This window comes from Eschrichtius robustus, chromosome 19 (genome assembly GCF_028021215.1).
Source record: "Eschrichtius robustus isolate mEscRob2 chromosome 19, mEscRob2.pri, whole genome shotgun sequence".
NCBI lineage: Eukaryota > Metazoa > Chordata > Mammalia > Artiodactyla > Eschrichtiidae > Eschrichtius > Eschrichtius robustus.
In genome coordinates this window covers 59,314,791-59,336,036 of record NC_090842.1, presented here as the reverse complement: position 1 = coordinate 59,336,036, position 21,246 = coordinate 59,314,791, and the positions used below count along the sequence as shown (strand labels likewise).

General features: G+C 40.1%; 1 protein-coding gene and 1 non-coding gene across 6 annotated transcripts in view; one reads left to right on the top strand and one right to left on the bottom strand.

Annotated features, from left to right (window-relative positions):
• The first annotated feature begins 2,017 nt into the window (after window positions 1-2,017).
• ZNF112 (zinc finger protein 112) overlaps window positions 2,018-21,246 on the top strand; it is a 32,883-nt gene continuing 13,654 nt past the window's right edge. The window contains exons 1-4 of one of the 5 annotated variants that reach the window (XM_068528152.1): window positions 2,018-2,211; window positions 14,644-14,782; window positions 14,885-14,929; window positions 17,790-17,916. In XM_068528152.1, coding sequence (XP_068384253.1) covers window positions 14,915-14,929; window positions 17,790-17,916 — 142 coding nt within the window. In that variant the 5' untranslated portion in view covers window positions 2,018-2,211; window positions 14,644-14,782; window positions 14,885-14,914. Of the gene's footprint in view, window positions 2,233-7,071; window positions 7,139-14,643; window positions 14,783-14,884; window positions 14,930-17,789; window positions 17,917-21,246 lie in introns of those variants that run through there. The other 4 variants (XM_068528151.1, XM_068528149.1, XM_068528150.1 and 1 more) reach the window with 4 other exon arrangements.
• TRNAG-CCC (transfer RNA glycine (anticodon CCC)) lies at window positions 4,204-4,276 on the bottom strand. The gene has a single exon. It is a non-coding gene; the product is annotated as a tRNA-Gly (tRNA).

Here is a 21,246-nt window from a genome sequence, read left to right as displayed (position 1 = left end):
AAAGAAAAAAAAAAAAAAAAGATTCATGTTTAAAAAAAAGAGAGAGAGAAAGATTGAGCAAATTATGGTATCCCCATGTAATGGAATAATATACACCATTAAAAATGATCTAGACCTACAAATTTTTCACATATTGTTTGGAGGGAAAAAAATGAAGTTATAAAAGATCAAATACAATCTGTGACTAACAGAAAAGATTTTTAGAATGCAGAGCAGCACTGGGAACCATCCCCCTCCACCACTCTACACTTCACTTTTCAGTGTTGTAATGCTTTCCCCAAATTATTTTCCTCATCTGAAAAATCTTTGCTTTTATCTTACCCTATTTAATATATGTGAAACTTCAAAACTGAGATTACCAAATATTCTTTTTCCTCTCACAAAGATAGAATCTGTTATATAGGGGATCATGTGATGTGATTTGTGATAGTGATTTCCTTGTTTTAAGCCATGTGTGTTTTTTTTACATATTTGCTGTTATTTCTTTTTGTTTTTCTCTTTGTTGGAGAGAAACTGGCCCAGGATTTGCATTGGCTTTGGTTGAATGGAATATTTCTGTTCAAATACTTTCAGTCCCTTCTATGAAGTATTCTTGCCAAAACAAAAACAAAAACAAAAAAACCTGTATCTAATCTAGCCTTTAAGTCAAAATTCTACTTTACAGGAAATTTAGAAGATTAGAGGAGAAAGTATGAGAAGCCGTTAGACAAATCCAGAATTCAGACACCTAATTCGACATCTTGATTTCTCCAACAGTTCAAGGACATTAAAAAATGGCACTGCTTGTGTATGTATGTAGGATATAGTTCTAGAATAAATGAGCCTCAGCTGAGATAGCAATCAAATACAATGAATTGATTTACTTGGATAGTGACTGGAATAAACCAGCTGTAAAATGTTATTTTTAAGCAATATGGTATTTGGAAGGAAATGACTATGTCAAAGACTTTTAAAATCCTTTAGTAACAAAATTTTAAAATGATAAGTGAAGCCAGTGTGGCATGTTGATAAGTGTTAAATTTAAGGTATATGTATTTAGTATTGATATTTCATATTACTATTCTCCATACTTTCATATTATTTTTAGAAGTTTCATTTTTTTAAATTATTTCCTGTCCAGAAGGAAAGCGGTAAGTACATACTTCCTGTAGTTTCACTTGTTATAGTTCTATGGACTCCATCTCCTACATCAACCTACCTACCCCACAGCCTCAAATAATCATGACCTCACTTTGTTTAAACAGATCTGTAGAAAAGAAATATGCTTAGCAAATATATGATGTCAAAGAGAACAACACAGGAGTAGTCAAAGGGAAGCCTGAGTTTGAACTCAAAAAATTTCGAGGAAAGAGACCTTTTCCCTAAAACAGTATTTTCTCCAGTTCCTTGCCAGTGCAGCTCCTCTCATTTGTCAGAAACAACACTGCAGTTTCTGTTTTACGGCCTGAACAGTGCGTGAAACTCCTTGTGGATTCTTGGCATTTGCAGTAAATAGTTTATGCCAGGCAGCAAAGTCAGAAGTAGATGAAGACAGGCACAAATAAAGAGACAATGGAGTCAAACCAAGTCTGAGATTCCATGTTCCTTAAGGTCGATATCCAGTGCAGCACAGACCAAGTCCCTTGTCTTTTGTCATAGGCATAGCTTTCTTGCTAAAATGTGTTAATTTTCTTTTAATGTGAAATGCTTCTCTTTTTTCCCCCTAAATATCCATATTTCCTTTAAATTCCCACGTTCTAGTTTTTTCTTGGAAAAAAAAAAATACAAGGTTGAATTTTACCAAAAAATAGTGGAGGGAAGGCGGAAGCACTACCACGCAGACCATTCTGGGAGTTGTAGTCTGAGGCAGTTCCACCCCAGACAGGCAGGGCTGTAGACCCATTGGGAATTCTGGGAAGTGTAGTCCAGAAGCTGCGTGCAATCGACAACACTTCCTCTTCAGGAGTGCGGGGTGTGGCCCCTCTCGGATGGTCTCCGGATCCAGGGGAGTGAGTTGCAGGAACTTCCGCTCCAGGGGAGGTTGCGGCCATCATTCACCATGTGGAGTGGAGACTTGAGTCCCAGCAACTACTCCGCACCTCCTCAGCCTAGACGAGGGACCAACAGTGGCCGGGCCCTCTGCCTTGAGGAAGAGAAGCGATGGTCGGCGGAGGACAAGGGGTAGAGGCATTTGCGCCTCCCTCTCGGCAGAGCCTCTTAGCGTTTGCAGCGGTTAGCGCGTCCCAGGTTGGGGTAATGCATCGCTGGTTTGATGGTCTGTTGGGTTCTGTGCTCCCCCAGCGTCTCCTTGACTCGCAATCAGCACAGCCACTTCCTAGTGTTATAACTTTGGGCGAGTTAATCTCTGTGAATCAGTTGCCAGGGTATAATTATATAGTACTTAGTGGGATTGTGAGAGTTAAATGAAATTAATACTTTTAAGACGCGTGGAATAGTAATGGAGCACAGAAAAGGTTGCTTGTTATGGATGCACAGAGTTCTAAGCAAAGCAAATATAACAATGATTAAGTCTGTTTGGAAAAAAATTAATTTCCCTATGTTAAAAAGGCAACATACATAAAGGTAGAAGACATAGTAAACTGGGCTGAAAATATTGACCTATTGGACATATATTGACATATATGCTAGAAAATTGCTTAAAATCCTTAACAGGAATCTTAAGATAATGAAACCTCAATAGGAATATGGATATGAATACAGCAAACGATATGAATAGTCAAGTTTTTAAAAGAAGCAATCGCTATAGCAAGTAAATACATGGAAAAAATGTGATTAATTATCAAACAAGTGAACATGTTTAAACAAGTAGTTCTTCACTGATTCCTCTGGAATCGTGTGAAATATAATCTAGGCTCTAAGGGTAGTAGCCAACCTTCCGCCTTAGGAGGGCAATGACGTGGGGGTTCTGGGAAGTGTAGTCTAACAGCTCTGTAGGCGGTGAACTTCCGCTACAGGGGGGCATGGCTGTGGCTAGTATCTTGTCGGGAATTCTGGGAGCGTAACCAAGAAATTGTAGGTAGAGTCACTTCCTCCAGGGAAGTGAGGTCGTGGCAGCCCTTCTTCTGGAGAAGCTGAGTCAGGCACGGGACGGCAATGCTTCTTTGCTTGGCTGGGGTCAACTGTGACATGTCCTTGGCCTTATGAGAGGGAATGTGCAGCCAGAGGCAGAGGGTGGGGTTGGGCCCTACTGGAGTGAGCCTTCTTGAGGGCCACGACTGGTGGTCGAGGGTTGAGTCTCCTGTATTCTGTGCTGTCTGTTCCTAATTGCCAACTGACCCGGCAGCTCTGCCACCTCCTAGGGGTGTGAGATTAAGCAGCTAACTTAATCTGTTTGTGCCTTGCATTCCTTTTCTGTAAGAAGAGGGAAATAATAGTACTTACCTAATAGAGTTGTTTGGAGAGTTAAGTGAGATAGTCACAAATAAAAGGTTTAAAGCCAAAGGTAATTGTATCTTTTGGTTAATGTATTTAATTTCCTGAGAAATGTTCAGTTACCTGACAACTCACACGAGCCCAGGAAGAGATGAGTCCCACTTGCAGTGCTAGCAGCCCTTTTCTCTGATCCCTGCAGGAATCCAGGCTATTCCTGAATTTCTTCTGGGTTCATTTTCTCTCTCTGTCTCTCTTTCAGAAGTGGGAGGGGGTGTGTGTGTGTCTGTGTCTCCAGAATAGTGTGTGAGTTTGTGTTCTGTGATTCGTGCAGAAGGGAGACACACTTCTGATTACCCCAGCCTCCTTTCCTTTCCCAGACTTAACTTCTTTTTAAAAAATTAATTAATTAATTAATTAATTAATTTTATTTTTGACCACGTTGCTGCGCGCGGGCTTTCTGTAGTTGTGGCGAGTGGGGGCTACTCTTCGTTGCAGCGCGCGGGCTTCTCATTGCGGTGGCTTCTCTTGTTGCGGAGCATGGGCTCTGGGCGCGCCGGCTTCAGTAGTTGTGGCACGCGGCTCTAGAGCGCAGGCTCAATAGTTGTGGCGCATGGGCTTAGTTGCTCTGCAGCATGTGAGATCTTCCTGGACAAGGGCTCGAATCCGTGTCCCCTGCATTGGCAGGGGATTCTTAACCACTGTGCCACCAGGGAAGTCCCTAGGTGTTTTTGTTGTTGTTTTTTTTAATGTTTATTTAGGCCGTGCGGGATTTTTTTTTTTTTAGTTTTGCGACATGCGGACTCTTAATTGTGGCATGCATGCGGGATCTAGTTCCCTGACCAGGGATCGAACCCGGGTCCCCTGCATTGGGAGTGCAGAGTCTTACCCACTGGACCACCAGGGAAGTCCCTCTTCAGGTGATTCTGATACACATGACTTTAAAATCCTGATACCAAGTATGTGAATCACTGTCGCCCTCTATTGGCAGAGCCTAACATAGACCCAAATGGCAAAGTAAAGAGAATAGCTGCAGATTTCCCTCTCATTCCAGCCCCATAAAGCAATGTAAAGAAGGTTGGGTTTGGAGCTGAGATAATTTATTAAATGCATACATGGAAATTTTTAAATTATCTTTTTGTTATTGATTTTTGGCTGAATTTCATTGTATTCAGAAAGCATTTCGTTTTATTTCAATATTTTGAAATTTGTTGTTATTCTTTTTGGCGCACCCTATGACCCCTTTCTGTAAATATTTTATGTGTGCTTGAAAAGATCTGTATTTTATAGGTATTGCCAGCACCTTTTGTTCCCCTAGCCCCAAATGGGTGTCAAGAGTGCTACAGAGCTTCTAGGCTTTTCGGCTCTTTGACTAGACCATCACCCCAGGAGAAAAGCAGCCCCTAATACATGACTCCCCAACTTTTTCTGAATTTTAGTCCACTAACTCTCCATTACCTTGTGTTTTGATGCCTTCCAATACTTAAAAAAAAATGTATCCACCTTTCATGTGCCAGATGTTTGTCCCAAATTACCTATTTTATTATTACTGGAAGCATAAGTATACAAAACATTTTCTTTATTTTGTCTAGTGTATTTTAAAATTTCCCTGTCATTTTATCCCCCAAACTTACCTTTTATCAGATTGATCTTCCTTAATACGTAAGCTACGTATTAGATAAGTATTTTAAAAAACATTTCCTTTTGGGAGGGGTTGTTAAAGAGTCACATGGTATAATTTCTTTAAATGATCCCCTTCTTTAAACCACTGAGCATTTTCACATAGTGGCTGTTATGTCATTTTTCTTTTACTCCTTAGTGAGAGTACTTGCCCAGCATTAGAACTGGTTTCAGTTGGACACTGTATGGGACCTTGTTCAGCTATTTTCAACACCATATTTTCCTTATTCTTGCCAAAAATCTAAACTTTAACCTCCAGTTCACAAAATATATCAAAGTTTCAGGGCAATAAATGCCAGGTCAAAAAAGCCATCGGACAAATGCAGAATGTAAGCAATCCTACATGACAACTGACCTAGTTAGTTCAGTAGGTGAAGGGCATACAAAAAAGGGGAAGGGGAGCTGTTCTAGATTACAAGAGGGTCAAGTGATATAACATCAAATACAATTAATGTACCAGCATAAAGGAAAATAATATGCATTTCTTTTTTAAAAAATTAATTTATTTTTGGCTGTGTTGGGTCTTCGTTGCTGCGTGCGAGCTTTCTCTAGTTGCGGCGAGCGGGGGCTACTCTTCATTGCAGTGTGCAGGCTTCTCATTGTGGTGGCTTTGCTTATTGTGGAGCACAGGCTCTAGGCGCGCGGGCTCAGTAGTTGTGGCGTGTGGGCTCTAGAGTGCAGGCTCAGTAGTTGTGGCACACAAGCATGTGGGATATTCCCAGACCAGGGCTCGAACCTGTGTCCCCTGCATTGGCAGGCAGATTCTTAACCACTGAGCCACCAGGGAAGTCCAAGGAAAATAATATGTATTTCTTCCCCAAGAGAAGAGTGGGCAATTAAACTGTCTCCTCTCTTTTTTTCTTTATTTCTGCTAGCTTTCTGACAACTTATAGTATTTATGATATCAAGAGCAGAGTGAAAATAGGTGATGTGATACTAGAAGCTCAAAAAAGAAAAAAAATTCAAGATTTCATAAAGGATTTATCCCTTCCCATATTAGAATGTTTTATCTGTATCACTACAGGTCCTTCCATTTGCCTTATGACCCACATTTCATAGTTAGCAATTAAAGCCAAGGAAATGTGGAAAACATTTGCTGCTGCTGCTTTATGCCCTGGTCAGTGGTTGCATCTGCTTCTTGTGGATTCTTGGCATTCATGTCCATTCTTGTGGATCTTGGAATGAACAGCTCATGGGAGGTAGCGGTGTCAAGAGTTCTAGATGCATTCACACCCATACAGAATAAAAGAAGCAATCGAGTCAAAGTAAGGTTGAGATCCTGTATTTCTTACATTCAGTGCCCAGTGCAGGCAGCACAATTTCCTTTTAGTATTGCATTTTTTGCCTACAAATCGCTTTCTTTATATAATCTATTCCCGTCCTCCCTCCTTCCCTTTCTCTCTTCTTTTTTCACATTTCAAGCTTCTCTAGTCTGTCTTTATGGGTAGTTTCTATGAATAGGTAGGTGGATAGGTAAATAGAGTTTGCTCTGGTTGAGTTTGCTTTGTTTTGGTCACGTTTTAAAAAAATTTTTTTTTAAGAAAAAAGGGAGAGGAAGACCAAGCTCGACTAACAGTATAGAGTTGATTCATACTGACTATCCTAAAGAGAATACCGACTATCCAAATACTGTCTACCCAAAAGAGAAAAGGCAGTCTTGCGGAAAGGGCTGCCCCCCAGGAGATTCGGTAATGGTAGCTCAGAAAATCCATAGAATCAGAGAGAGTTACGCTCCGAAAAGGTGCCTTTAAGCAAATACAGAATTGTGTAGTAGAGCGCTCTAGGCTTGGAAGCATTTCGGCTCCAGGAAGGCGGGGTTACGAAATTCATTCTGGGACGCTGTGAAGTACAATCCACACGCTCAGTGTAGCAGCCAGCACTTCCGCCCTGGGAAGGCGACGAGGTGCCTGGGAATTCTGGGAAGTGTAGCCCGGGAACACCGTAGTTGGATAACTTCCGCTACCGGAGAACGAGGCTGTGTCCCTGCTCCCGTTGGGAATTCTGGGAAGCGTAGTCCAGGAGGTCTCTGTGGGCAGAGTCACTTCCGGCCCAGGTACGCGAGGCCGCGGCCTTCTTTCCTCTCGGAAAGGTGAGCCTTCCCTCCCCCGGGCCCCTCTCCCCGCGTCTACACTGACCTTTCTTCGCTTTGTTGTGGGCCAATAGCGACCCGGCCCTCGACCTTGGGGAAGGAATCCATCTGCGGCGAAGGGCGCGGTTGGTGCTCCCTTTGAATGAGCCTCCTGGAGCGTGGGACTGTTGGTGCATCTCTGGTTTAGGGGCCCGGGCCAGGGTCGTACGTCTCTGGGGTTGGGGGTCTCCTGGGTTCTGTACTAGCCTCCCCCGCCCCTTTTCGCGACCACCAGCCCGCGCTGCCGCTTCCTAACAGTATATTCGGCGAGTATCTTCATGTCTCTGTCTCCTCTTCTTTAAAGTTGGCCTTAGTGTCTACCTAATAGGGCTATTTTGAGAGTTAAATGAGAATGTACAGGAAAAGACTTAGAACAGAGGCTGGCTTGTGGTTTAAAATCACAAGGTCTCTTGTTACTAGTATTTTTTAATTTCCCGAAAAGCGCTCAGTTCCCTGAAAGCTTTTGTGAACCCGGGATTGGGTCAGAGCTCCTGCTACAGTGTCCCTGGCCCTTCTCTGATCCCTGAAGGAATCGGGGCTGAACCCAGACTCCTAATTTTTTTAATTAAAATTTTTGGAGAGGATCACTTCTGGCTGTTGTCTGGGATGTGCACGGTGATTTATGCGGGAGTACTGATGAAGTTCTGATTTCTTTCAGCCTCCTTTCCTCTCCCAGCCTTACTTCTTGCAAAAGGCTGCAGTGAGGAGGGAGTGACCCTTTGGCCGCAGGCAGCAGAGACTCACCTGAGTAGGACTTAGCATCCTTCTTCCTCTTATGTCATCTCTTCGCAGGGGAGAAGACATTTCCATCACTCATGGGCAAATTCTGCTACAAAGCTGCCCTGATATTTGTTGAATAAATGCAGGAAGGGATGGGGGAATACGTGGGCATGAGTAATAATGATAATGTTTAAACATTTAGTGCTAAACATTAATCTAGGAGCTTTATATGAATGAACATACTTAATCCTCACAAGAGCCCTATGGGAACTGGGGATACTGTTATTCCCATGTTAAAGATGAAGAAACAGACACAGATCCTGAGTTGTTTATCCTAGGTCACACAGCTAGTAAGAGGCTTAGCTGGGATTTGAATTTAGGTAGTTTCGATCTGCTGCCTTAGTTCTTAGTGTGTTTAGTGTCAGGTTGAGAAGGCATGTTTGGATTTTTGTAGAGAGCCATGAAAGCTTTGAGTTTTTCATGAGATTTTTTTCAGTTATCTGCAATTTAATTGAGTTTTATTTGAAATAATATAGTTCATATTCTGATTATAAAAATAATGATTGCATATTATAGAGAATTAAGAAAATTTATGAAGGGTGTAGTACAGGATGTAGAGATAACAATATTAATATTTTAATGTTTTCCTGTTCTGTAGATTTATTTTTGGACTTTTCCTTAAGTTTTTCAAAATAGGTATCATAGGTTTTATTTTCCCCTTAAGTTCTTACTGTGGAAATTTACAAACAGAGCCAAATGTAATAAGAATAAAATAATGAACCCCTGTGGAACCATCACCCAAATTCAACCCTTGTTAACATTTGTCAGTCTTGTATCAACACACCCCTGCTCCAATTTTTTTTTTGGTTCAGTATTTTAAAGCAAGTCCCCAACATTGAGTCAGTATGATAGTGATTGATTTATTGTTATAACTGCCAAAAATTGATTATCATCCATTGTTTATATCCAAGACCAAGAAAGGGAGAAGTTAGCAGCTACTGCAAGGTTTTTATTTTTGCAGCTTGGAGAATGGCACTCATTTGAGAAAGCTAGGGGACACAAGAGCATTGCACTTTGGAGAGGGATGGTTCCAAAGTCCAATGCTTTTTGTTTTCCCGTATACAGTTTGACTTACCTATGTCTTGGGGCTCTTTGTTTCTCATCTCTCTCTTTTCATACACTGAAAGTTCTGTTGCTGGGACCATGTCATATTTTTCTCTGTGTGCCCAGCACACAGTACAAGATTGGCAAGGGTTTGGAGTTAGAGTAGCTACTCAACAGACTGCCGGCATCAAGAGTTTGCAGTGCAAAATTCCTGAAATTGGAATTAGGTAACAAAACAGAATAGAAATAACCCATGGAGATGTTCCTTAATCTTTAATATTGGTGAGCTATAGAATCCACCATCTATTTCAGATTATTGAAATGCTTATGAGCAATTATTTTCATGATCTAAAACAAATTTCCTGAGAAACACATTGATAGAAAAAATAGCTAACATTTATAGATTGTGTTTTATGACCAGGCAGTGTTTCCAGTGACTTACAGATACTAACTTATTTTTCATAACAAACCTATCATTACCCTCATTTTACAGATGAGAAGCAGGTCTTTTAAGACAATCATCATACAGTAAAATTAACTATTTTTTTCCTGTTTAGGGTACAATTTTATTAATTTTACCACAGGTGTAGATTCGTATAATCACCACTTTGATCAGCCACAGAATAGGTTGGCCATAATTGGCCATATTTTGCCAACCCTGATTTTGTCTAGTATTTTCATGTTTTCAGTTACAGCGATTTATGTTTTATGTTTATTTTGGATTTATTGACTTCTGTCTTATGTTTATTATTTCCTTTTTTTCTGTTTGTGTTAGGTTTAACTTATTTGCCCTTTTTCCCCTAGTTCTTAGCTTAGATAATGGATTTAAGACTCTTCTTTTCTAATATATACATCATTGAATACATTTTTTTTAATAATATCTGCTTTGGCAGCATCTCATACATTTTGATATGTTGTGTCTTCATTTTCATTCCGTTAAAAATATGCTCTTTCTTTCTTTCTTTCTTTGGTTGCGCTGGGTCTTAGTAGTGGCAGGCAAGCTCCTTAGCTGCGGCAGGCAAGCTCCTTTAGTTGTGGCTCGAGGGCTCCTTAGTTGTGGCTGGCGGGCTCCTGAGTTGTGGCTCACCAGCTCCTTAATTGCGGCGTGTGGGCTCCTTAGTTGTGGCCTGTGAACTCTTAGTTGTGGCATGCATGTGGGATCTAGTTCCCTGACCAGGGATCAAACCCGGGCCCCCTGCATTGGGAGTGCAGAGTCTTAACCACTGCACCACCAGGGAAGTCCCTGCTCTACTTTCTTTTGTGACTTTGTCCATTGGTTGCCAGAAGTATGCTGTTTAATTTCTAAATGTTTGGAGATTGTCCAGATATCTTTTTGTTATTCATTTCTTGTTTAATGCTATAATAGTTAGAGAAAATATCACTTCTGGATACATCATAAACAAACTTCTGAAAATTAAAGATAAAAATTCTTGAGTACACTTAGAGAAAATGCCACATTATATGTGGTAGAACAATGATTCATACATCTGCAGATTTCTCATTGGAAATCATGTAGGCCAGAAAACATTGGAACAGCATCCTGGAGGTGCTTAAACAAATCATCAACTCAGAATTATATATCCAGTGAAAATTTCCTTCAGGAAGAAGGGGGGGAAATGTCACACCTATGCTAAAAAGGAGTGTTAAAGGAAGTTCTTTAGGTTGAACAGAAATGATACCAAATGGAAACTAGGAATTTCAGAAGTTAAAAAAGAGCAACAAAAATAGTAAGTTTTTTTGTAAATATAAAATATTGTTTTTCTCCTCTTAAAAATGCAGCTGTTTAAAATAAAAATTATAGCTTTCTTGGCTAGAGCACTGTATATAGAGAATACATACAACAACTAATACAAGAACGGGGGAATTGGTAAAATAATAACACTAAGTACACTGTGAAAGATAGGTATATTGCAACCCTGGAGGAGGAAAAAAAAAAAAACCAAACAGGTGATAGTAGCCAAAAACTAATAGATAAAAAGAGATGAATTTAGTTCTAAAAAAAATTCAACCCGAAAGAGGGCAGAAAAAGGATCATAGAGGAAGAAAATCAAGAAGGAAAAACAAGAAAAATAATAAAATGGTAGACTTAAATCTGACCATATTAAAAATTACATGAAATGCTAATGACCTAAATACGTTAATTTTAAAAGACTGTTAAGAGTGGATAAAGAACAAAAACTGAGTACATGCTGTCTAAAGGAGCCCCACTTTAGCTATAAGGATATAGATATGTTAAAAGGATTTTTAAAAATGTACCATGCAAACATCAATCAAAAGAAGGCTGGAGTGACTATATTAATATCAGACAAAATAGACTTCAGGACAGGACTATTACCAGGGAGAAGTAGGGACATTACACCAAGCGTCAATTCACCACGTAGACATAACAATCCTAAATGTGTATCCAGAAAACAACAGACCTTCAAACTACATGAAGAAAATCTGACAGAACTGAAAGAAAAGATAGAGAAATCCACAATTAAATATGGAGATTTCAACACTCTTAGTAATCAATACAAGCAGACTGAAACTCATTAAGAATACAAAACTGATTATTCCTACCTGAACAATACCATTAACCAACTTGACCTTACTGACATTTCTAGAACATGCTATCAATACAACAGAGTGCACATTACTTTCATAAGCTTCAGTTTTAGCAATTTCTGTTGACCTGTCTTTGAGTTCACTGGAGTTTCTGATCTGTTTCTCCCACTCAGTTGCAGGTTTCTATGTAGCAGGGACTAGGTCAAGTTCTCATTGTGCTTATTGCCAAGTATAGAGATTAGCAGAAAAGAGTTATTCAGTATCTGTTTGGGGTTGGCGTAGTTTTCCAACAGGCAGCAGAAAATAAGAACCTTCAGCTATGTGAGATTGTATTGAAATTTTCTGAAAATGGATGTGGGAGAATAAACAGTATAACTATTCCCTGTCCTTTATCTCAATAAGTTTTGGTGGGATGCTGAAGCCACCAGCTTTTTCAGAACATTCCAAAGGTAATATACACCTATTGATAATTACTACCTAAAGTAAATATACTTAGAAACAAACCAGGGCTAATGTGTGACTTCTGTATATTTCATGGTGATAATGAGGATGACACAAATAATAGCTAACATTTATTAGGTGTTTATTATGAACCTCACTGGCTTTCTAATGCTTTGATGCATTAACCCATCTGTTCTTCATAATAACCCTATTTTTATTTCCATTTTACAGATGAAGAAACAGAGGCATCAAGAGATTAATTAACTTGTAAAATTTACTTTGCCAGTAAGTGGCAGAATCAAGATTGAAGCTTGGTGGCCTGATTCTATAGCCTGGGCTCTTGGCCAAAGCCCTGCTTTTTTTAGACTGGCAAAGTGGGTTTTAGGAATTAATAAGGCCGCAACCAAACCTGTTAAAAGGTATCCTGGAGCAGCTGAATGTTAAAAGCTAAGAGGGTCAAGGATGCAGGTGGGCAAACTACTGCCCATGGCTTATTTTTGTAAATCCACTCTTCCTCCCCAGCTAAGAATGGTTTTTATTGGGTTGGCCAAAAGGTTCATTCGGTTTTTTTTCCATAAGATGGCTCTAGTAGCCCTTAGTTGTCTTTAACTTCATTTGAAACAATTCTGTTAGATTGTATGTGACAGCTGTCATATCAGCGTGCATTTTAAAAAAGACTTATGAATTTTTGTGTAGCCATTTTAATATTGAAGATGGAAGGAAAAGAAAGCAACATCTTTGGCATATTATGCTTTATTATTTCAAGAAAGGTAAAAACGTAACTGAAACGCGAAAAAATATTTTTGCACTGTATGGAGAAGGTGCTGTGACTGATCGAATGTGTCAAAAGTGGTTTGCGAAGTTTCACGCTGGAGATTTCTTGCTGGACGAGGTTCCCCGGTTGGGTAGACCGGTTGAAGTTGATAGCGATCAAATCGAGACATTAATTGAGAACAATCAACGTTATACCACGCGGGAGATAGCCGACATACTGAAAATATCCAAATCAAGCGTTGAAAATCATTTGCGCCAGCTTGGTTATGTTAATCGCTTTGATGTTTGGCTTCCATGTAAGTTAAGTGAAAAAAAACCTTCTTGACCATATTTCTGCATGTGATTCTCTACTTAAACGTAATGAAAATGTTCCGTTTTTTAAAAAAATTGTGACGGGTGATGAAAAGTGGATACTGTACAATAACGTGGAACAGAAGAGATCGTGGGGCAAGTGAAATGATCCACCACCAACCACACCAAAGGCCGGTCTTCATTCCAAAGAAGGTGATGTTGTGTATATGGTGGGATTGGAAGGGAGCCCTCAATTATAAGCTCCTTATGGAAAACCAAACAACTAGTTCCAACAAGTACTGCTCCCAATTAGACCATCTGAAAGCAGCACTCGACAAAAAGTGTCCAGAATTAGTCAACAGAAAATGCAAAATCTTCCATCAGGATAATGCAAGACCACATGTTTCTTTGATAACCAGGCAAAAACTGTCACAGCTTGGCTGGGAAGTTCTGATTCATCTGCCATATTCACCAACATTGCACCTTCAGATTTCCATTTATTTCGGTCTTTACAAAATTCTCTTAATAGAAAAAATTCCAATTCCCTGGAAGACTGTAAAAGGCACTGGGACAGTTTTTTGCTCAAAAAGGTAAAACATTTTGGGAAGATGGAATTACGAAGTTGCCTGAAAAATGGCAGAAGGTAGTGGAACAAAAGGGTGAATACGTTGTTCAATAAAGTTCTTGGTGAAAATGAAAAATGTGTCTTTTATTTTTACTTAGAAACCAAAGGTACTTTTTGGCCAACCCAATACATATGAAAGGTTGTAAAAAGAACAAAAAGAACAGCATTCCACAGAGACAGTTTGTGGCCACAAAGCCCATGATTAGCCCTTTTTTCAGTTCTTTTTCTTCCACAGATGACTTTGAAGTTGCTTGGGAATAGTAAATAAGATAAATAACAGTAAATAACTGTTGAGAACAGTAAATAACCTTGAGGAAGAACCCAAGAAATTAAACTCCTGTTCTCCAAATCCTCCCAAGGGTCAAGCAGTGAGCCAATGCTTTACACAGATATAGTAGCATCACGGGCTTCTTTAATCTTTATTATACCCGTTTGGGAAGAGGGAAGTATCAATTCCAGTTGAGCCTCCTCCCGCTTCAGGAGGAATATTCACCAGCCATTAAACTTTTCAGAAGGGTGGGCTCAGTGTCTAAACAAATGTTATTATCAGGGCAACAACTTATTAAGTGAAAAGCCATAATCTCTGCCACGCAGATTTCTTTCAACCCCATCTGCAAGGACAGTTTTATGATGTAGAATAGTATCTGCTTCTCTGCAGCTACAATATAATAGAAAACATTGGTATAGTTACAACAGTTTTCCACTACTCACCCACATAATCCTAACAGCAATCTTATAATGTTGGTACTGTTACGATCCCAATGCTGCAGCTTGCAGAAATGAAACCTAGAGAGGTTAATTAATTTAACTGTGGTTAAAAATATATAGCAAATATATAGCAGTGCCAATATACAGCAATTTTATAGCAATGTGAGGTTTTGAAAACGAATTGTCCCCAGAGGCCACTTTTAACCATTACCTCTCCTCTCCCACTTAACTGTCTCTCCTTTCCCACATTTCCCAGGATAAGAATGAGTACCTGGGGAGCCTCGAGGTGTGTGAGGACTGCCAGGTATAGCGGTGCAGGCTGTCCCATGCTCGCGGGCATCCTGCCGGGATAGCCTAGTGGCAGCTGGACCCCAGCCCACACCCTGCTTGTGAAGGTGTGTGTGCCTGGGAGGAGGGATACCTTTTTCTGATTTGCACAGGGATGCATTTCCCCCGCTCTCATGGCTTCTTTCTTTTTACCTTTTGTGCCTCTTCAGGTCTCTGCCTTTCCCCAGGAAACGGAGAAGATGATCAAGTTCCAGGTGAGTTGGATTTTTATTTCCATCACTTAACAGGTATTTCATTTCTCAGTAAGTGGACACCTTTTTTCTCTTCCTTGCCAAGCATAAAGAATGACAGCAGACATTTAATACCATTTGTGTGCCGTGCTCTTTTGTTTCATTTTTTAAAAATTTCCCTTTTCAGTTTTTATTATCATTGTATTTCACAACTAATGGTGTAAAAGAGAATAGAAGTTTTTAAAATGGGAAAGCCCACACATTATTACCCTGCTTACAAATCACCTGTGTTTTCCATGCTCATTTTTCATGTGCATTCATAACTATACTTGCAATAATAGATACAATTTTGAATTTTTTCACTTAAAATTATAGCACTTAATTTTCGTCATCTAATATTATTTCAATGAACTGTTATACACTCTCCCCCATTTTGTTTAGCTATTCGTCATTCACAAGCTTTTAAATTCATGAGGATTCTCACAGTTTTACACAACAGTATCAGTTTCTCTACATCTAATCTTTACTCAAAAAGCAATTCTGAGAGAATTCTGATACTATTTGTCCTTATGTTCTAGGGACTCAAAACTTAAAAAAAAAATTTTTTTTTTTCTTAAGTGGTACCTTTGTAAAAAGACTACTTAAAGGATGGTTTTGTCTAACAGGGTCATACTGAGGCTGAACTCAGAAAAAAATTGTGTTAGCTGTTTTCGTTCAAAAAGAGCTAGATTCTTTCTTTCCAGGACCTGAAAGCTTTCTTTGTGTGTGTCTGTGTCTGTTTGTGTGCCTGTGTGTCACACCATTCATGAATTAATTTATTAGAACATTACAGGTACTTACTTTTAAAATTTTAGTCATACTATAAAACACACAGGCATTTTCCATCTGTCATGCTATTCACTGCTCTAAGAGGGACTTGGAATCATCTTCACTGTCAACATGAAGATAAGAGGTTCATGTAAGTTGAAGACCTGTTCAAGTTCCTGCAGTAGGCAAGTATCTGGCCAACTCCAAAGCCTTTGCCTTCTGGATTAAGAGTATCAGGCATACCATTTGGGTGGAAAGAGAGGCCAAAAAAACCCAAATACACAGACAAACAAAAAACAAACCAGAGTTCTCATTCAGAGACCAAGACTTGAAGTTGTGATGTTCAGAGCTCCAGCCAGAACAAATACACTGCTGAGCAGGTCTTCATATAGAAATTTTAAATTTCCCTATAGCAAAAAATTAAAAGACAAATAGCAAGGTAGAAAGAAAAATCTTTATAACATACATGGAAGAAAAGGCCTTACTGTCCCCAAATGAATGAATGTTATTACAAAACAAGAAATAGAGATGACCAGCAAACCTATGAAAAGAGAATAATCTTCATTACTAATCAACTTCGTGAAAATTTTTTTTTTGCTGCACCGGGTGGGGTCTTAGTTCCCTGACCAGGGATCGAACCTGTGCCCCTTGCAGTGGAAGCGCGGATTCTTAACCACTGGCCCACCAGGGAAGTTCCGTGAAAATATTTTGAGATAACTAGTTTTTACTTCCCAAATTGACTTCTGAGATTATCAAAGATTTTTTTTTTTTTTAAGTATTCATGTCCATTGTTGGCCAGGGTATAGAGGTTTAGGGATTTATACTTTCTTGGAAGCAGAATAAGTTAAGAAAAATTTTTTTGGAGGAAACATCTGCCATTATGGTTTCAAAACTTTAAAGTTTGTTATTCTTCAACATGACCATTTCTACGTTTTGTAATTTATTTTAAGGAGATAACCAGCAGAGTTCCAGGGACTAAGGTCTATATGGAAAGATTTTTTGCAACATTGTTTATAATAGATAATCTGAAACTAAGCATGCATTATTTGGATCAGTTCACTATATTCTCAGTCATCAATTTCTTTTTTTTTTTTTAAATAAATTTATTTATTTATTTATTTTTGCTGTGTTGGGTCTTCGTTTCTGTGCGAGGGCTTTCTCTAGTTGCGGCGAGCGGGGGCCACTCTTCATCGCGGTGCACGGGCCTCTCACTATCGCGGCCTCTCTTGTTGCGGAGCACAGGCTCCAGACGCGCAGGCTCAGTAGTTGTGGCTCACGGGTCCAGTTGCTCCGCAGCATGTGGGATCTTCCCAGACCAGGGCTCGAACCCGTGTCCCCTGCATTGGCAGGCAGATTCTCAACCACTGCACCACCAGGGAAGCCCAATTTCTTGAATTACTATGCAGCCCTGAAGTGGGATGCCAGAAATGATAATCACCATCCTCCTCATCATCACAATAATAGTTATCATTTATTGGGTACTTGCTATGTACCAGTCACTGTTCCTAAGTGCTTTACCTATAGTCACTCATTTTACTACCAGTACCCTAAGGTACAGTTATCAGCCTGCAAGTGAAGAGAGGATAAGGACCAAGTCCAAGGGCCCACAGCAGAGCATCCTAATGGGAACACAGGCATTCAGGCTCCAGAGCTGTGCCCATAAATGCTGCACATCTAGATGGGGCACAGAGGAGGGGCTACATACTCGAACAGTAAGGGTGACTCGTGCCCTGTAAGATGAGCACATTAAATAAGTGGTGTAAGTGTATAAAAGAGGGAAAACAGACTTCATCACACGCTGTTGGAACTAAAGCTTTTCTAGCAGCCCACGCGATGCACCAGAGCTCCAGGGACTTACCTTATAGGAGTACTCACAAAAGGCAGCAATTTAAAGTGCGAGGATTTCTTTTCCTGCAGCCCTTCTGGTGGATGGAATTGGCAGTGTGAAAAGCAAACAGAAGGCAGCTACTGAAATTTGACTCGGTCCCTCGGAATCCAGAACAGCTTCCCATCCTTGACACTTTCTCAGTGCTGCCCCTCTTCCATAAACATCGTCTGTGTGTGTTTGGTATTGTAGAAACCAGTGTCCTTCAAGGACGTGGCCGTGGTCTTCACCGAGGAGGAGCTGGGGCTGCTGGACTCCGCCCAGAGGAAGCTGTATCGAGACGTGATGCTGGAGAACTTCCGGAACCTGCTCTCAGTGGGTGAGGACGGGCGCCCTCTGTGACGCGGTGTCAGCCTCCTGGGGTGTCTTTGTGTGCGCGGTTGTTTGAAGCTCTGGGACTCCTAAAATCATTCTCTGAGCTTGGGTACCTACAAGTCCTAATAATCCCTGTACAGCAGAGACAAGATGTTTCTGATATTTCTGTCCAGGAAAAAAATCTGTCCTTTGAACTATAAATGGGCAGCTTGTGGTCCTGCCCCACTGGTTTGTCCTAAAATCAGTTTAGTGAGTTGCTCCAGCTTCTTTGTTTTTCAGGGTTCCAGTAACTGTAGTTGTTTTTGTTTGGTTTTTTTGGCGGGGGGCGGGGGGCACCATACCACACACTTGCGGGATCTTAGTTCCCTAACCAGGGATTGAACCTAGGCCTTCGTCAGTGAAAGCACGGAGTCCTAACCACTGGACCGCCAGGGAATTCCCACTGTAGTTGTTTATTAATGTGATTTTTCACAGGTATTTTGTTTTTTGCTTTAACAATGTATTTGTAAATAACTTCAAACTTACAGAAAATTTGCAAAAGTATAGAACAAGAACACCCATATAGCTTTTACCTAGATTCACCTATAATAACATTTTACCCCATTTAAAATTTATCATTTATGCCCATGTTCTTTCTCTCTCCATAAATATTTATATGTATATGTATATATGTATATGTATATATATGAATATGTATATGTATGAAAACGTATGTATATACCTAATTTTTTTTCTGAACCATTTGAGGGTAATTTACGTACACCATGGCCCTATTATCTCTAAATACTTCAGTGTATATGCAGAGTTCAGGAATCCCAAGACAACCCTTACTCTGACACCAGTTGCAAGCTCGGGGGGGGGGCGGTCCCCGAGCCTCAGTAATTTGCTAGAACTCTCAGAAGTCACTAAAAGCTGTTATACTCACAGCTACACTTTATTACATAGAAAGGATACAGAATAAAATCAGCCAAGAGAAGAGACGCCTGGGGCAGAGTCCAGGGGAGTTTCCAGCACAAACTCCCAGTTGTCCTCTCCCAGTGGAGTCGTGGACAGCACTCATTCTCCCCCCATCAGTGACGGGTGACCGTACATGCGGAGTATTGCCAACCAGGGAGGCTCACACAGACCTTGGTGTCCAGAGCTCTGATTGCGGCTTGGTCACGTAGATGTGGTTGGACACCTATGTGGCTGACTTTGGTTTCCACCCGCCCCCTCACTCGCGGAAATCAAGCTGATACACATGGCCTAAAGGCCCCACCGTAAATCACATTGTTAAACTCTCTGGTGTGGCCCAGGGCCTCCAGGTGAAAAAAGACACTCTTATCAGGCAGTACATTGCCAGTGCTTAGAGATCATCTCCCAAGAGCTGAGGGCAAAAGCCAGACCTCTCTTTGGGCAAGGTTAATACTTCACTGAACAGTATATTTTGTAGAAATAGGAATATTCTCTTACCTATCCCCAGTGCAGATACAGTACTTTTAGCCCATCTATCATTTATACCCTGATTTTATCAGTAGAACCAATTATATAACTTAAAGCATATTTTTCTCTCTCCAGGGCAAGATCCAGCCTAGGGTCTAGTCTAGCTGTCAGTGTTTCTTTAGCCTCCTTTAATTTGGAGCATTTTCACAGCATTGCTTTGCCTTTTAAGACTGTGACGTTTTTAAGGAATACTGCTACTCCCTCCCCCCATTTTTAATAGAGCATTCCTAGTGTTTCCTCATAATTAGACTCAGATGATTCATTCTGGCTGGAACTCTGCAGTTGGTAGTGGTGTGTCCTTTTGAGGGTATCACATCTAGAGACACACCATCTGTCCCTCATTAGTGATGCTAATTTTCATCACCCTGTCAAGATGTCCAATTTCTCCACTATAAGATTACTGCTTTGTTTCCTCTTGCAGTCACAGGGCAGCACTTTTTAAGACCACACAAACATTTCCCTATAGACTTAGCATCCAATGATGATTCTTGCCGTATCCAGTCTTTACCATGATAGTTACCAAGTGATGATTTTCTGACTTCGTACTTCCTTCACACGTAGCAGTGAGCACTTGGCATTCTACAGAAAGCAAGAGCCCCTCTCTCTTTAACTATTTACTTATTTATTATTTGTAGGGACTTCTGAATTCTCTTATAAAAATGATTTGTAATTTATTACTGTAATAATTATCTTGCTAAAGTTGTTCCAAATTTGACCCCTTTAAGCTGACTCCTTGCCCTTGTAATATGCCCCCGGCCTTTTTTTGAGCACTCTCTTATTTTGGGGCATAGCATGCTGTCCTAGGCTCATCCTTTACTTTGCCCCAGCCCTGGAATCATTTATTTCATTTATTGGGGAATGGTATTTAACACGAAGGTCTGGATGCTAGGGATTGTCCTTGCCACTGTGGTTTCTTTGTTTCCTGGTCTCAGGGTTTAGAGCTAGGAGGTAGGGGTGTGTCTGTGTGTGTATATTCATATGCATACACATATACATGCACACATATTGATATAAATATGTATACATATGAATAGTTATTCAGTTTCATTCAAAATAAGAGAGATGTTAATTCAGATTATACTGAAACACCGTTTTTCATCCACGAGATTAGCAAAAATTCAAAAACATAACGCTATTCTTGGGGCAAAGCTGTGGGGAATAAAGCACTTTCATGCATTGAAAGTAGGAGTGCAACTCGATACCACCCCTAAGGAGAGGAATTTGACAATATCTAACAGAACTATGGAGTTACCCTTTCCCAGCAATTCACTTGTAGGAATTTTCCCTAAAGATAACAAAGTGCAAAAGAGCATTAATAGTATAGTAGTTTGTGTAAGGAGGAAAATAAGTAAATATATGAATATCTGCTGACCTTTATAAGAAGAAACACAGGAAGGATTAATCAGGAAATCATGAAGTTAGTTTCTTATAAGTGGGTGGAAGGTAGTAGTGTGGAAGGGATGTTTGAGAGAGCTGCACATGTCTGAATACAGCTTTTTGTCTAGTTTGGACTTTTGAAAATATGTTGGTTCAACACATTCTGAAAAGTAAATCAAATAAAAAGGCAAAGGGATGATAATCTAAAAGAAAAATGAATTGTATTTAAAATTAATACCTTAACCACAATGAATAGAGAAAAGAAAGAATTCACAGAAGTAGCTAAGGAACACAGTGTCTAACTCTATACCCTTAGTTTTAGGTACAGTGGGAGGGGGCTGGGAGAATGACTTGCAATCCTGAACACTTTTTAGTGGATTTGTTTATTGCTCTGATATGGAATAAGCAATTCTGAGACTATTTTAGATGTACTACAGGTGCCAAGGCCATTCAATGGAGAAAGTATCATCTTTTC